Consider the following 16645-nt stretch of genomic DNA (forward strand, 5'->3'; position numbering starts at 1 on the left):
AAAGGCTCATTTCTATATCAAATGTCACTCATTTGCTTCAAGCAGCCTGGCTTCAAGCCAGACTGCTGACTTGAATATTGCAGAATAACTCAAGCAGCCTCCAACTTCATGGTCTTGGGATCAAAAGAAACAATCTTTGAAGGAGCAAGGGTGGTGACACATGACGAAATATTCTGGTGAAGTTCAAAATGGTATTTCAACTATGATGAAGTAGTCTAGAAAAGGATAAACGGAGAGGTTCTAAAGCAAACAGGCAGACCAGAATCGTTCGCACGCGAAATCCTTCCACTTCTTCTTATTGGATGAATCATCCCAAGTCCTAAAGTATTGGAAAAACGCCGGGCTTCCTCGAAAACAGAAGTAAAAACAGTAGCCACATTTCTCGCATCTCTGTTGTTCCAGAAAGGTTAATCTTTATATGTTTGCAAGCTGCAGCTAAATCACAGTCAACCGACTAAAGACTCTAACACAAGCCAAGCATAAAATTGTAGTTCTTTTACAAGATGGGGAAATATCACAAACTGTGACTGGTCTATGGTGTCCAGCAACTGCGATGCTTTTGCAGAAGTTTGTGCATTGCTGTTTTTTTTTAAGAGCTTGGACAGAGCAAAACAGGTTGATTGAGCTCAATAACAGAGATAACTGATTCGTTGCACTCAGCCCATCATGTTTCAGAGAATCCATTCAGATTCTGTTTTCTCGAAACTGGCAAAAGTTCTTAATTCTTTTCTTTGAGATTCCAGGTTCTGTGTGGTGAATGAAAGCATTAGCTACAGACATGTGGGAAGATTCCAAAGAAATGATCATATGCTGGGATTGAATAGACAGAAGAAATGACAAGTTCTTAGAGCAGGATCCCTGAATTGTTATTAGAGAGATTACCAGGGACATTAAGTGAGATTAAAAAACAAAATTAAACAAATAAATGCACACGTTAACTGATCGACAATTATCTTGTAAAAAAAGGGGTACTTGTATGATAAACACCCTACCACTCAAGTTGTTCATTCATTGACACATTATAAAACCGTTTTTTTTCCGTTAGTTTCCTTCAGCTTAGCGTGACACAAGACAAAGAGAAGTGAGAGAATAGAAGAAAAACATATAATTTGGGGTATATATTTGCATATTAGTTTGGGGGGGGGAGGAAAGCATTGGTACAATGTGAAGTTAGAAAACAATTCTTACTACATAATATGTAGAATAATTGTACCAAACACATTAGGCATTCAGACCCGCTTTACTTCTCCACCCACTAATGTGCAAATAAATGGCCCATATTTGTTTCTAAAGATATATTTTTATTTTACTTCGGTATATTTCAATACGATTGAGTGTCAGAGAAACATATTAGAAGAACATTAGGTAGGGCGTATATCATACAAGAACCAAAAAAGGTATTTCTAGTGATGTTAATACAAATGCAAAACAGTATGTATATATATATATATATATATATATATATATATAGATATATATATATATATATATATATATATATATATATATATATATATATATGTATATATATATATATATATATATATATATATATATATATATATATATATATATATATATATATGCCATTAGCCCTACTAAATATCTTCACAAAGCATCAGAAAAACTCAAGGCATCACTTTCTGTTTGTCCTAATTTAGAACTTTATGTAGCCTACATCATTATTTTGTATATGATTATAGAAATCCATGATGATATTGTTTAAAACTTATTTTACCAGGGAATGCATTTTTCCTTTAGAAAAGCTAAGAGAATAAAGACAAAAAAACAAAAACAAGAGCAGTCAGTACTTACGTCCTAATCAGATTTCCAAGGGTATTATCTTCCTTATTGATTGTAAAAATCGATGCATTTGGGATTCTTCCATCGTTCTCTTTTGTGATTCTAAAATACGTAGAAAAAAGCAGCAATGAGTAAGGCAAGATGAGACACTTATCCTTTGTTTTAGCACACACAATTCAGCCAATTTTTCAAAAAAGTGAGAGGATCTTTCCATGGAGGAATTTATCATGGGGGAAGAGAATTCCCATGAAGGGGGTGCAGGATTTTCCAGCATTATTTAAAAAACAACGAGAAATTAAACAAAAAAGCACGTTTTTTAGTTTAAAGTAAGGAGCAACATTTAAACTTAAAACAAACAGAAATTATTATGCTATATGAGGGGGTTCGTCCCCTCCTTGATACCTCGCTCTTTACGCTATAGTATTTTAGTAATTTCAAAAGAGTTATTTATTCTAACTAAATGGCATTTGTGATTCAGGGGTCACTATTAAAGAATTGGAAAAAAATTCAGATTATAGTGTAAAGAGTGAGGTATTGACAAGGGGGCGAACCACCTCATATACAGTTTTCATTCAGAGTTCAAGGAGTTAACAACAAAACCAGATTTCATTTCTTTCGGATAACATCCATGCTTACATTTAGACAAATTGTGTAACTAACTAGTTTAAACCAAGATTGAAATAACGTTTCTCTCCCGCGTGGCTTTGAGCCAATATTGTGATTTTTTTCGAATGGTGAAAAAAAGTCTTATTGCTAATTAACGATACTGGATCAAATCAAGGAGTGATAAAGGTTTTACATTTTGCACTTTGATAAGTTTGTAAGGGTGTAAATGGCAGTCCAAACACGAGAGGCCGAGAAAATCCAAAGTGCCCAGTTCTTGCAAGAAATTAATTTTAAACTGGATTTATTACCGGTCCTTTCGCAGAAAGTTAATACGATTCCTGACCTTTCGGATAGCATTGATGCCATACAAGTACAGTTAAGTAACATTATTACGCAGTTATCTAACAATGCTAAGACAAATGATGAAATTAAAAAAGAGCTGGAAAATGTGAAATCTAACCTAGCAGTCTCTTATGAACGAGCCAACAAGCTCGAAGCAGAGCAGAAAAGAACGAATTTAATCTTCTATAATTACACCCCTCAACAACTCGGCGATTATACTCTGAAGCAAGAAATAACGGGGTTATTAAATCGTACTATGCCGTCTCTCGGAATATATCGAAGTGATATACGTGACATTTTTAGATTGAAATCAGGGCCGATAGTAGTAAAGCTAAACTCGGTTGAAATCAGAGACTATATTTTAAGAAACAGCTCCGTATTAAGAAGGTTTGGTTTATCGGTGGCTCCGGATTACACAGCTATACAAAGGGAGACCCGTAAACATTTAAAGGAAATGTTGACTACTGCGCAAAATGACGGCCGTGATGCAAAATTACGAGGTGACAGACTATTCATCGAAGGCCGAATATTCAGGTATGATGGAAATTCAATAGTCGAGATTAAGCGTAATTTGAAGCCAGTACAAAATTCTGGTCCACCCTTTAGTGCTAGGCTCCCAAATGATCCCAATAATATTCCGATGAGGCTAGTTAGTGATGCCAGTGATAGTGATACTGAGACATTAGTACCATCGACCAGCACTCCTCAGGCAGTATCGACAGCTAAAAGACCTGCTAGTGCTATTGTCAGCCCAAATGACTTGTTTCGACCAGGTAATCGTATTGTAGCACCCAAAGGAAGCCATTTGCCAAGAAAGAAGTTTAATGAAAGACATCGTGGTGGTTTTTCACGTGATTTTTATGACAATAAACACCGAAGTGAGTTAGCGGATATAAATAACCGCACTCGTGAGTATTATCATGTTGCCTTTCCCCCGACTAAGACTAGTAACGAGCAATCTCAACCAAAGGCTAGTGATGTTAACGTGCTAACAGAAGGCGTAGAAACATAGGATATAGAGGGCCATATACTGAGTCTAGTGTCATGGAACATACAAGGATTACGTGATAAGTTGACCTATTTATATGACGATTTATTTTCGTTTGATGTGATTTCGCTTATTGAAACATGGAACGATTGTTCTCCTATATCACCTCTCCCTGGGTATTTCGTTGAACAGACCGTGCGTAATGTAGCAAGAAATAATAGACATTATGGTGGCATTTTGGTTTTGGTTAAAGCATCTGCTATTGACGGCTATGAGAGAATTAGTAGTAGATCTGAAAACTTGCTTTGGCTGTCTATTTATTTGAAATGTGGGAAGCAATTAATTTTGGGTGTAGTGTATATACCTCCACAGAATAGTTCGTACAATCGAGAAAATACTTGGGAAATTTTAGGAGAAGAATTTTCGTTAATACAAGAAAGTTATAAAGATCTGGATTGTGTGTTAACGGGGGATTTCAATGCTTATACCGGCCTGGAGGCTGAGATACCAGATGTGTTGATCCCAGATTTAGGTGATTTTGTCCCAATTTGCTGTAGAATACCACGAAGCAACAAGGATGAAAAAAGAAAAATAAATGTATGGGGAAGAAAGCTCCTGGCGTTTTGTGGGGAACATGGTCTGATGATTGCGAATGGTAGGTTTGGGAATGATAAGGGTAGGGGCGAGTTCACTTGCCTTTCGGGTCCAACTCCAAGTGTTGTAGATTATGTGCTAATTAATACGCAATTTGTACCTGAATCAATAAATATGGGAGCATTAGATTTAGTTGGATCTGATCATAGAGCTATTATGCTTGAGGTGAAGATTGGGCAGTTTGTGAACCACGGTTCACGAGTAAGAAATTTCTATAATGCGGATTATAGAAAAATAGGTTTAGAAAAACGAATTAGAAATGAATTTAACAGATAAAGATATTGAGGCATTTAGAAGGGAGCTCTTGGACTCGCATGTAAAAAATAAGTTGAAAGCGTTAGAAGACAATGAAAAAGATTGCGCATAGTGTAATTATGCTGTTAAATGAAATAATGGGCAGTTGTGCAGAATCATGTGGCCTGACTAAAAAATTAAAAAAGAATGAGGGATATTTTGACTTGGATTGCAAGTTAATGAAAGAAGAAGCAAAATATTTATTAAATCGTTTGAATGAATTTGATAGCGCGGAAGATCAAAGTCTAAAATTGGCTAAATATAAAGATAATTGAAGAGAATATAAAAGTTTAATAAAAAGAAAAAAAAGAGTACGCGAATAAGAAGAAACTGGAAATTGCTGATGATTTTAGAAATAAAGATTTTAAGAAGTTCTGGGGCTATATAAAGAATGATAGTGGAAGGGGAAATGTTAATACCCAGGCTGTTCCGGAAGCTGATTCATGGCCTGATTACCTAAATAATTTAGAAGGTGTTTGTGCAGATCTTCAGGAGATAGCGCATACCCCAGAGATGGTTATTTATCCCATGAGAGTACATGATTACGATTTAGTGGGTGATGTGACTGGCCAAGAGATTAAGTCAATATTTAAGAATTTAAAAGGTGGTACTGCTGCGGGTGTTGATGGTATACCAATATTATTGAATTTTCTTTCCATTTTGATGCCGATAATTGTTCTTCTTTGTAATAAGGTGTTAAGGTCAGGGCAATGGCCAAGCGCTTGGAAGACATCATTGTTTATACCACTTTTTAAGAGAGGAAACCCGAAGGCTCATGAAAATTATCGTTTAATAGCACTTGTCCCTGCTTTAAGTAAGGTTTTGGAGAAAATATTAGATACCAGGCTTTCCAATTGGTTAAATAAAAATAATTTAATACATGAGGAACAAGGAGGTTTCAGGACAGGGTATGGGACGACAGATAGTGTGTTTATTTTAAAGGCATTAATAGATAAATATGGAAAGGGTAAAACTTGTCTTTATGTGGGATTTCTGGATCTCCATAAGGCTTTTGATAGTGTCGACAGAGAGTTATTGAAGCATGCCATGCTAAATATTGGCCTTCCCCATTCATTTGTTAGATTGATAGTGAGCATGTATACTTGTGTGAGTGGAATCATCCGAGTTGGTAATAGGTTTTCGAAGCTTTTTGATATTAAGCGGGGAGTAAAACAGGGCAGCACCCTTTCACCTAAGTTTTTTAATATTTTTATTAATGATGTTGTTAATTTTCTAGAGAATAGATGGGCTCCAAAAGTTAGCCTAGGGACTCAAAAACTATCTCTCTTATTATTTGCAGATGATATTGGTTTGGTGGCTAATAAACCGCAAGATCTACAGACTCTTTTGAATCTCATAGAAGAATATTTGCATATAAAAAAGTTAAGGCTGAATACTGGAAAGAGCGAAGTTGTTATTTTTAAACAAGAGCTAAGAGCTCATATGGCACTTGTGACGAGGCGAGAAGAGCTAAGAGCCAAGAGATCATATGGTATGAGCTCTAACAAAATTCTATGAATCAATAGATTGATTTAAAAAGGAAAAAGAGGCTTAATACCGGTCAAGATTTAAAATAAGAGCTCTGAGTCACAAAGTCCTTCTAAATATCAAAATTCATTAAGATCCTATCACCCACTCGTAAGTTATAAATACCTAATTTTTTCTAATTTTTCCTCTCCCTTTTGCCCCCCCAGATGGTCGAATCTGGGAAAACGACTTTATCAAGTCAAATTGTGCAGCTCCCTGACACGCCTACCAATTTTCATCGCCCTAGCACGTCCAGAAGCACCGAACTCGCCAAATCACTGAACCCCTCCCCCCAACTCCCCCAAAGAGAGCGAATCCAGTACGATTCTGTCAATCACGTATCAAGGACATATGTTTATTCTATCCACCAAGCTTCATCCCGATTCCTACACTCCAAGTGTTTTTCCAATATTTCCCCCTCCAAATCCCCACAATGTCAAAAGATCTGGTCAGGATTTGAAATAAGAGCTCTGAGACATAAATTCCTTCTAAAAATCAAATTTCATTACGATCCGATCATCTATTCGTAAGATATAAATACTCCAATTTTCATGTTTTCCAAGAATTCCGGTTCCCCCTCCAACTCCCCTGAATGTCACAGGATCTGGTCGGAATTTGAAATTAGAACTTTAAAGCACAAGATCCTTCTAAATATCAAATTTCATTAAGATCTGGTCACCCTTTCGTAAGTTACAGATACCTCAATTTTCAAAATTACCCCCCCCCCCATTTCCACCAAAGAGAGCAAATCCGGTCCAGTTATGTCAGTCACGTATCTTAGACAGGCTTCTATTCTTCCCATCCAGTTTCATCCTGATCTCACCGCTTTAAGTATTTTCTAAGATTTCCGGTCCCCCAACTGCCCCCCCCCCCAATTACGCTTGATCCGGTTGAGATTTAAAATAAGATATCGGAGTTACGAGGTCCTTCTAAATATGAAGTTTCATAAAGATCCGATCACTCCTTCGTAAGTTAAAAATACGTCATTTTCTTATTTTTCAGAATTACCCCCCCCCCCCCCCGCAACTGAGCGGATCCGTTCTAATTATGTAAATCACGTATGCAAGACTTCTGCTTATTTTTCCAACCAAGTTTCATCCCAATCCCTCCAATCTAAGCGTTTCCCATCATTTTAGGTCTCCCCACCCCAAACTTCCCCCAATGTCACCAGATCCGGTCAAGATTTAAAATAAAAGCTTTGAGACACGATATCCTTCTAAAAATCAAATTTCATGGAGATCCAATCACCCGTTCGTAAGTTAAAAATACCTCATTTTTTCTAATTTTTCAGAATTAACCCCCCCCCCCCAACTACCCCAAAGAGAGTGGATCCGTTGTGGTTATGTCAATCATGTATCTAGGACTCGTAATTTTTTTCCACCAAGTTTCATCCCGATCCCTCCACTCTAAGTGTTTTCCAATTTTTAGGTTTCTCCCTCCCAACTCCCCCCCCCCCAATGTCACCAGATCCGGTCGGGTTTAAAATAAGAGCTCTGAGCCACGATATCCTTCTAAATATCAAATTTCATTGAGATCCGATCACCCGTTCGTAAGTTAAAAATACCTCATTTTTTTATTTTTTCAGAAATACCCCCCCCCCAACTACCCAAAAGAGAGCGGATCCGTTCCGTTTATGTCAATCATCTATCTAGGACTTGTGTTTATTTTTCCCACCATGTTTCATCCCGATCCCTCCACTCTAAGTGTTTTCCAAGTTTTAGGTTTCCCCCTCCCAACTCCCCGCCCCCATCACCAGATCCGGTCGGGATTTAAAATAAGAGCTCTAAGACACGATATCCTTCTAAACATCAAATTTCATCGAGATCCGATCACCCGTTCGTAATTTGAAAATACCTCATTTTTCTAATTTTTACGAATTACTCCCCCCCCCCCAACTACCTCAAAGAGAGCAAATCAGTTCCGATTATGTCAATCATGTATCTGGGACTTGCGCTTATTTTTCCCATCAAGTTTCATCCCGATCCCTCTACTCTAAGTGTTTTCCAAGATTTTAGGTTTCCCCCCTCCAACTCCCCCCAATGTCATCAGACCCAGTCGGGATTTAAAATAAGAGCTCTGAGACACAATATCATTCCAAACATCAAATTTCATTAAGATCTAATCACCCGCTCATAAGTTAAAAATACTTCATTTTTTCTATTTTTTCCGAATTAACCGGCCCCTACTCCCCCCCCCCAGATGGTCAAATCGGGAAAACGGCTATTTCTAATTTAATCTGGTCCGGTCCCTGATACGCTTGCCAAATTTCATCGTCCTAGCTTACCTGGAAGTGCCTAAAGTAGCAAAACCGGGACTTTAGGTTTTCCCCCTCCAACTCCCCCCAATGTCATCAGATCCGGTCGGGATTTAAAATAAGAACTCTGAGACACAATATAATTCCAAACATCAAATTTGATTAAGATCCAATCACCCGCTGATAAGTTAAAAATACTTCATTTTTTCTATTTTTTGCGAATTAACCGGGCCCCCACTCCCCCCCAGATGGTCAAATCGGAAAAACGACTATTTCTAATTTAATCTGGTCCGGTCCTTGATACGCTTGCCAAATTTCATCGTCCTAGCTTACCTTGAAGTGCCTAAAGTAGCAAAACCGGGACCGACAGACAGACCGACAGAATTGGCGACTGCTATATGTCACTTGGTTAATACCAAGTGCCATAAAAAAGGAAGGTTGGGGACGATGAAAAATATACATTTAAATTTAATAATAAGGAACAATTTTTGAGTAAAAGAATAAAATATTTAGGCTTTATCTTATCGGAAAATGGAAGCCTAAGGAGTCATGTTGATGAAATAATTAAGAGAGGTAGGGTGGCCATTTCAGCTATATTTAGAAACCCGACGATAATGGGGATCAAAAACCTAAAAATGCATAAAAGAATATTTAACACAAAAATTTTACCTGTGATAGAATATGGAGCAGAGATATGGGGTGGAGAAACGGTGCAGCAACTGGAGTCCCTTCAGCTCCAGTATTATAAAAGAGTGTTTGGTCTACATCAGACAACTCATTCACAGATTCTGAAAGGTGATATAGGCCTGTTTTCTTTAAAGCTACGTAGGTATATTTTAATGCTTAGATTCTGGTTGAAGTTAACTAAGAGTAATGAAGACAGACTAGTAAGAGTGGCATATGAAGAGATGTTGAAATGTGGTTTAAAAACCTCGTGGCCATCCCAAATTAAATCATTACTAGAAAAAGTAGGAATGCCTTATTTATGGAATAATGGTCTTTGCTCTCGTGATGTACCAACAAATTTAGAAAGCCAGGTACGATTTATATTACAGAGTCAGGAAATTCAGCATTGGCAAGGGCTGGTTTTGATTCTACAACCCTACAACATTATAATCAGGCAAAACCTAGTTTTGGGGAGGAAGTTTATTTTAAATTTAATTTACCGGCTATGATTCTACGTCGTTGGATTCAGCTTAGGGCAAATTGTCTTCCAATCCAGAACAGGCAAAAAACGTTCGACAAAAATAAAATGATAGTTGGTCCTGATAGGCGGTATGTTTGTCCCCTTTGTAAAGACGATGATGAAAACTTGGATCATTTTCTCGGAAATGCCCGGTGCTCTTGGATTTACGGGAAATTTATTTGCATGGGATTAATTTGATGCTTCCGGGTATTCTACGAAATAGTAACCCAACCACAATATTTCGAGTGGGAGTATATATAGATAAATCTTTAATAAGAAGAAAAAGTTTTATATGATTAATTTCTTTTGTAGTTAGATTAGGTACTTTTTGCGTTGAATTCTGTTTTTTTGTGCGTGTTCGTACTGTTATTAATTTCCTTGCTTGTTTGTTATTTATTTATATTTTTGTGTGTATATGGCCCACGGGTTTTTGAAATACACCTATCTATCTATCTATACATAATAAAAATATACGAATATAGAAGTTCGTTACATAAGTTAATTTTTAAGCTACGTATATTTATTACTAATAAAAACGTTAGTAAATAAAATTAAAAGTTCTAGTGGTCATTTTAAGTAACCAAAAAATTGGGGGGCAACTATGCCCCTCTCCCACACCCTTTTCTTAAAATAGCCTCATCAAAACTTTGAGAATGCCTTTTAAACAAAAAAAATAATTAATATGCAAATTTCGTTTTAATTATTCATGTACTGTGAGCCATAATCAAAATCAGCATTAATTCAAAAACATTCAGAAAAAAAACAAGTTTTTTCAACAAAAAGTTAGGAGCAACATTAAAAGATAAAGTGAACAGAAATTATTACGCATATGAGGGGATTCGTTCCCTCCTCAATACCTTACTCTTTACACTAAAGTATTTTTAGCAATTTCAGAAGAGCTATTTATTCTAATTAAATGGCCTTTGTGATTCAGAGATCATTCTTAAAGAATTGGAACAAAATACGAACTTTAGTGTAAAGAGCAAGGTATCGACGAGGGGGTGAACCCCCCTATATATGTAATAAAAATATACGAATACAGAAGTTCATTACATAAGATAATTTGTAAGTTGTGTATAATTATTACTAATAAAGACATTCATAAATAAAATTAAAAGTTCTAGTGGCCTTTTTAAGTAACCAAAAAAATTGGATGGCAACTAGGCCTCCTCCCCTAACTCTTTTTTCTCAAAATCATCCAATCAAAACTTTGAGAAAGCCAAAACTTTTGTTTTAATTATTCATGTACAGTGAGTCAAAATCAAAACTTGCATTAATTCAAAAACGTTTAGAAATTAATTAACTTTTTTTTTATTTAATAATGTTACAAAGCTAATCTAAGTTTACAAGTAAATGTGGTGCTGCCCCTGTCTTTCCCAAATCCTCTGAATAGCAAGAGTTTCATTTATGCTTTATTGAAACAATATGTGTTTTGTAACAGCATGGTTTTTATTTATCAAAAAATAAAACAAAATCACCATTTAAATGAGTAGAAGTGTTAAGATCAGAAATGACCAAAATCTGTATTCCTGAAGGGGTTCCTTTCCCTTTTTTGTCTCTACTTCAATGTCTGATGAATCCCTAGATATCTTCAATTCCAATATTATGTAATGTTGGACAAATGGAATGCTTACAACTTAAAGCACATGTAAGCTCATGTCTGATCCAAACCACATTGTGTATACATGTAGAACTTATCTCTTAATTGTCTCAAATTCAATATCCAATTTATTTTTTGGACATCATACCAACATTATGCAACATTGGACAAGTCTGAGCAGTAACTCAGTACAGTAATTAACCAGGCAGTAAAATTAGTCAGGAATGGTATAGTTTTATACCATTCCTGGCTAATTTAACTATTTTAGCCTACATAATGGATATCCCCCCATTCTCAAGCATATTTACCTTTATTGTGGAAATATTTTCACCCTTATATCTTTTGCCAAAACCTCCATTGTATTCTTTATTCAGATCCACCCTCATCTAATGGACAATAGACCAGCCATGACTGCTTACTTCACCATATCTGATAAATTTTTTGATAAACCTTTTTTGAAATTCTGGCTTTATGAATAATCTCTCTCAAACAAGTACAAATTTAAATATAAGCCAATTTAAAATATTGTGTTAAAATATCTTTTGCTCTTATGCACTATTGTTTCAAACTTCCGCGTGTTATATTAGTACAATTACTTGTAAAAAGCACACAAGTATAAATATATAATTTTAATAAATTGCTTTCAAATATTTTGGGATTCAAGATTTTTAGATGTTCCCAGGAAAAGGAAAAGAAATTCTTGTGATAAATTCAATGAAACTGCTAAATAAATCCTACACAACTTTCCCCACATCATAAAGCAAGATATAATTACAAGTCAGCCTAGCATCTCAAGGCCTACAAAGCTACAAATAATTTCTTGTCCCCTTTCAACATTGTTTCGCCTAGTGTGAAATTTGTATTTTTCTTTTGACATTTTTTTTTAATTGGCAATAGCTAGCGCCACACCAAAACCCCATGAAAACAACTCGAATTATAAAAATCCACATCCAGACCAAAACAATACATAAACAAGAGTCAAGAAACTCAACTCTCAAAGGAAACTCAGTACAAATATTGCAAATGACAAAGCTCAATATACCATACACAAGCATCTATTTTTAAATAATAATCATACCTAAGCCTTCTGATAGCCCTAACTCAATTATACAGGCCTTCTTTAGCTCTTTTACTTAACGAGGAAAAAATATACGACCTTCTTTTTCATCTCTATTTTTAGACATTAATTATACCATGTCCTTCCAAAACCCCGCTCAAAAACTCTTTTACTCATCTTTGATGATTATTTTTCACCTTTAAGTTTAATTTTTATAATAAACCAGCCTTGAAAGCTAAGACAGCTACACACTCTTCCCCACAATATTTTACTCACCAAATATAACATTCATTTTTCTTTTCAACTCTTTTTTTTAAGTAATTATTGCTACCAGCTCCCAGCTCCAACACCCCAGAAAAAGACACAGTTTTATTTTGTTAATCCCTCCTATGGATTTTTCTTTTTCGCTTTCTACACTTCATTATAATTTTTAAAATATTTAAATGTACCAATAAAGCTATGAACCTCATACATTCCCCCTCCCCCAACAATTTGTTTGCCCAATGTGAAATATATTTTTATTTTTAACTCTAATTTTAAATTTAGTAATAGCTATCCCTCCACCAAGATCCCTAAAACATTAAAGCATGACCCCTCCCCATCTCTTTAATCCCAATAATTGATTTCTTATTTTTATGTTCATGTCTTTTTTAAATATTATTTACTATTAAGCACAAAAACACCTAATACACTTTTATCCATCCTTCCCCCAATATTTCATTCACCTAATATGATATTTTCTTGAACTATTCTTTTTAATTAATAGCCTACAACACCATCTACATACCCCATAGATTTTCATATTTCTTTTCAAATCAAATTTTAATTAATAGTAATACCTCATTTTCCCAAATACCCCAACACACAGACACATACTTTGCCTCCACCCCTAATCATCTTAGAAGTTCTTAAAATTATTCCTTAGAATCCTTTAATAATTAAAAATTCCTTATAATTATTTATTGGACCTTTTGACTATTTTGAACAAACTGACTATCTTCAATGAGCTTGATTGCTCATAAAGTTTCTATGACCAACCTTCCATGAGACATGACCATAAATAAATGTTTTTATGGCCCTTTATCAATAGTTTGTAGAGGGAACCAATATTTCTTTGACTATCCTTCTGTATTAAGGTTCCATTAGTACAAGGACTTAAGAAAAAAAGTTTGTAGCCAAACAGGAAAAACTGGGGGGAGGCAAAATTTTTTCTTCCCTGTTAGGATCCTCTCAGTCTAGAGACTTGCAGCTGCCAGTTTGAGATTAATCAGACACAACATTTTATTGCCCATTTCAGTGCCTCTTTCCTCTCCCATAATAAGTGTTTGATTCTTTTGACCCAGAGAAGAATCCCTAAAATTTTAAGCTAATCACACACTCAATATCAAACAACTCCCATTGTCTGTTATAAAATCTATGTTTAAACAATTGCCAATCTGCATTGTCTACAGCCTTTACCCCAGGGCCTGTGGGGGGAGGGGTAATGTCACGCTTGGAGGCATATTATTCTGGTGTTTTGACTCTTTGAAGAAAAAAGTTATCTGGAAGGTGCATCACTTGTCTTAAGGGAGCAAAAGCAGGTTTTCTACTTTTAATAAAGCCTTTCCTATTTCTACCACCTTGGTCCAATCTTAGTCACTAACAAACTCAATAAAGATTTTCTTCTTTTAAGTTTTAAGGGATTTTAGTAAAATCCACAAGTTGCATGATAATATATAGTTCAATAGGCATTACTTCTTCAAGTTATGTCTGGCAATAAACACTAAGACCATTACTTCTGTGGAATATAGTGTTTAGTAACTATGTTGTATATAGGTCAAAAATATGGTATTAAACCTTTTTAATTTATTAGTAGATCTTTTGGCAGTGACATTGTGATATAAAGATATATCAAAAATAATTACTCTATGATACAAGAACTATTTATTTAATCAATGATTATATTGTTTTTTGATTAGTATTTCTTGATTATATTGGTGGTACTGTCACCTATGTGCTCTCTCCTAAGTAGGGGCATAATTTGCTATGGGACAAAAGGAGCAACTGTCTCTCCCAGACCTTGGTTGGCCTCCCTACAGATCCCAGTTCCCTCCCCCTGCTGAAATTTAGTTTCTTCCAAAATCTTGTCAAAGTAAGATAAACCTGCATAATTCAAGCACCAATAGAAACAGATCAGTTTTTTAACATGATACATATTTACCTTTATAGTACTATGAGTTAGCTTTATATAGTCTATAAAGTACCTTTATAGTACTTTTAAAGTACTAGATAGTACCTTTATGGTACCAGCTTATTTCTTTTTTGGTTTTACTGTCATTTTCACTTGGTTTGGGAAAATTGGCTCTAGCCTAGCTTCCCTTGGGTTTTTGATGAAATCCTGGAGGAAGCATGCAGTAGAACCTACCTGCCTAAGTTTGATTATATCTTGCAATAATTATTTTTTCAATGTATTTTACATTGTGTAAAATATTAAGGTTGGTAAAATCTTTGAAAATAAAAAGTATGGCAAATTGGATCAAAATAGGCTTTTTCACACATGATAGACCAACCAGCATTACATCAATAAAAAAAATTTACAACACCTATTTCAACACTTTGTTTTAACATCCCCTTGCATCATGTTATGTTGGTAGTAAACCAGTCTTAACACACCTATTTTAAAGAAATTCCAGATAGGGGGTGATGTCCTGCATTTTCTTAGTAATGCATAAAATTAAAAATAATTTATATATAATATAAATATATATAATATATAAATAAGTAATATAAATAATATATAATATAATAACATAGTAAATATTAACAATATAATAATGTAAATAACATATAAAATAAGCAACCCAAATACTTAGAACAAAAACATAAAAAACCTAGAGTTCAGCATAAGCCACCAGCTTCAACAGGGAGAATGTAAACATCTTCTATGGTAATCTTGAAAGAGCCCTTACAAGTATAAGTTTGCCTACAAAACATTTATAATGTCAATGAGATAAGTGTGACAATGGTCTAAGTCCCACCAAACATAAATGCAGAAAAGGGCATGAAACAACTGGGTCAAGTTACTTCAGGAAAGCATGGAAATCTTATCACTCTTGTTGGCTGTTCGAGTGCACTGGGAAAAGCTTTGCCAACATTATTTGCTTTCTCAAGATTTTACTTCAAAGACCACTTTTTGGCAAATGCACCTCTGTCTTCTGATGAAGCTGCAAACCCATGTGGCTGAATGACCATCAAAATATTCAGTTCTGGTTTTACGTTATATTTTATCAACTATTCCTAGTGCAGCAAGGAGAAAAGGTGTCTACTGATTTCAGACAACCATGAGTGTCAAATCTTGCTCAAAACTCTCAACCTAGAAAGTTTCTCCCACTTTTCTACCACATTGCAGTTATAAGGTGTAACCATTGGAAATATATGTCAATGGTCTACTGAAGAGCTACTTCAATGATGCTATGAACTCATGGATGACCCATTGCCCAGGAAAACCCATGAAAATATATGATATTGGTGGACTTTGTGGTACAACATTTTGAAGACCTTTTATGAGCAATATTGTGAGAGGTTTAACCATGCCAGGCACATTCTCACTTGACAAAAATGCAATTCCTGATTATATATTCTGCCTTCCTATGTTACTAATCATCCAAATTCAGAAGAAAATAATAGTCCAGTACTGCAAGTGGACAGCAGCATAACTAAGGATAATGATGTCAGTTTACCAGAACACAATCCTGTATGTTCAGATATTGCTTTGTTGAAGAAGCTCTGCCCATATCAGAAGGCTTGTGCTCAACTGGCTAGTAAGAACATCAGGGATTGCAAAAGGATAAAGAGGAGGGTATTTACTGAGACCCCAGAGGAAGCTCAACTTGAAACATAGATTGAGACAAAGAGAGCTAATAGGTAGACAACAAAAGGATCCAAATTTACAAAGATAAGAATCCAGCCCAACCAAAAACATGCCCAGCTGCAGCTACTGCATCATAGGCCCTCTTTGATAATGATTCTTCTTTATCTGACAGAGACACTAAGCTTCAGATAGATGTGATGGGTAAAGTGATGAGATGTTGATCCTGAACTTTCAGGAGAAGATATCACAGAACCTTCAATGGAAATCAAAGAATTTTTTTTAATTTTTAGCAAAGGTGTCATCATTAAAGAGGAAAGCAATTAGGTACTTTATTGCCAGGGTACTTTGCCTTTTTCAGCAAAGTAAAATTAAAGACAGTGTCAGTGGTGGTGAGTTAGATGTAGAAGTTGAGTTCTTGAAGAGCAACTCTGGCAGATTTGTAACCAGTGGTGAATCTGTATCATTCATCAAATGAAAGGCTCTT

At 35.3% G+C, this 16645-nt stretch overlaps 1 protein-coding gene across 1 annotated transcript in view; it reads right to left on the reverse strand.

Annotated features, from left to right (window-relative positions):
• The window catches only part of LOC136026006 (DNA-directed RNA polymerase II subunit RPB11-like), a 33833-nt gene that overhangs the window by 15894 nt on the left and 1294 nt on the right, over positions 1-16645 (reverse strand). Inside the window, exon 2 of the mRNA XM_065702155.1 lies at positions 1816-1905. Within this exon, the coding sequence (XP_065558227.1) occupies positions 1816-1905 (90 nt within the window). The remainder of the gene's footprint in view (positions 1-1815; positions 1906-16645) is intronic.

The sequence above is a fragment of the Artemia franciscana genome, chromosome 4 (assembly GCF_032884065.1).
Source record: "Artemia franciscana chromosome 4, ASM3288406v1, whole genome shotgun sequence".
Lineage (NCBI taxonomy): Eukaryota > Metazoa > Arthropoda > Branchiopoda > Anostraca > Artemiidae > Artemia > Artemia franciscana.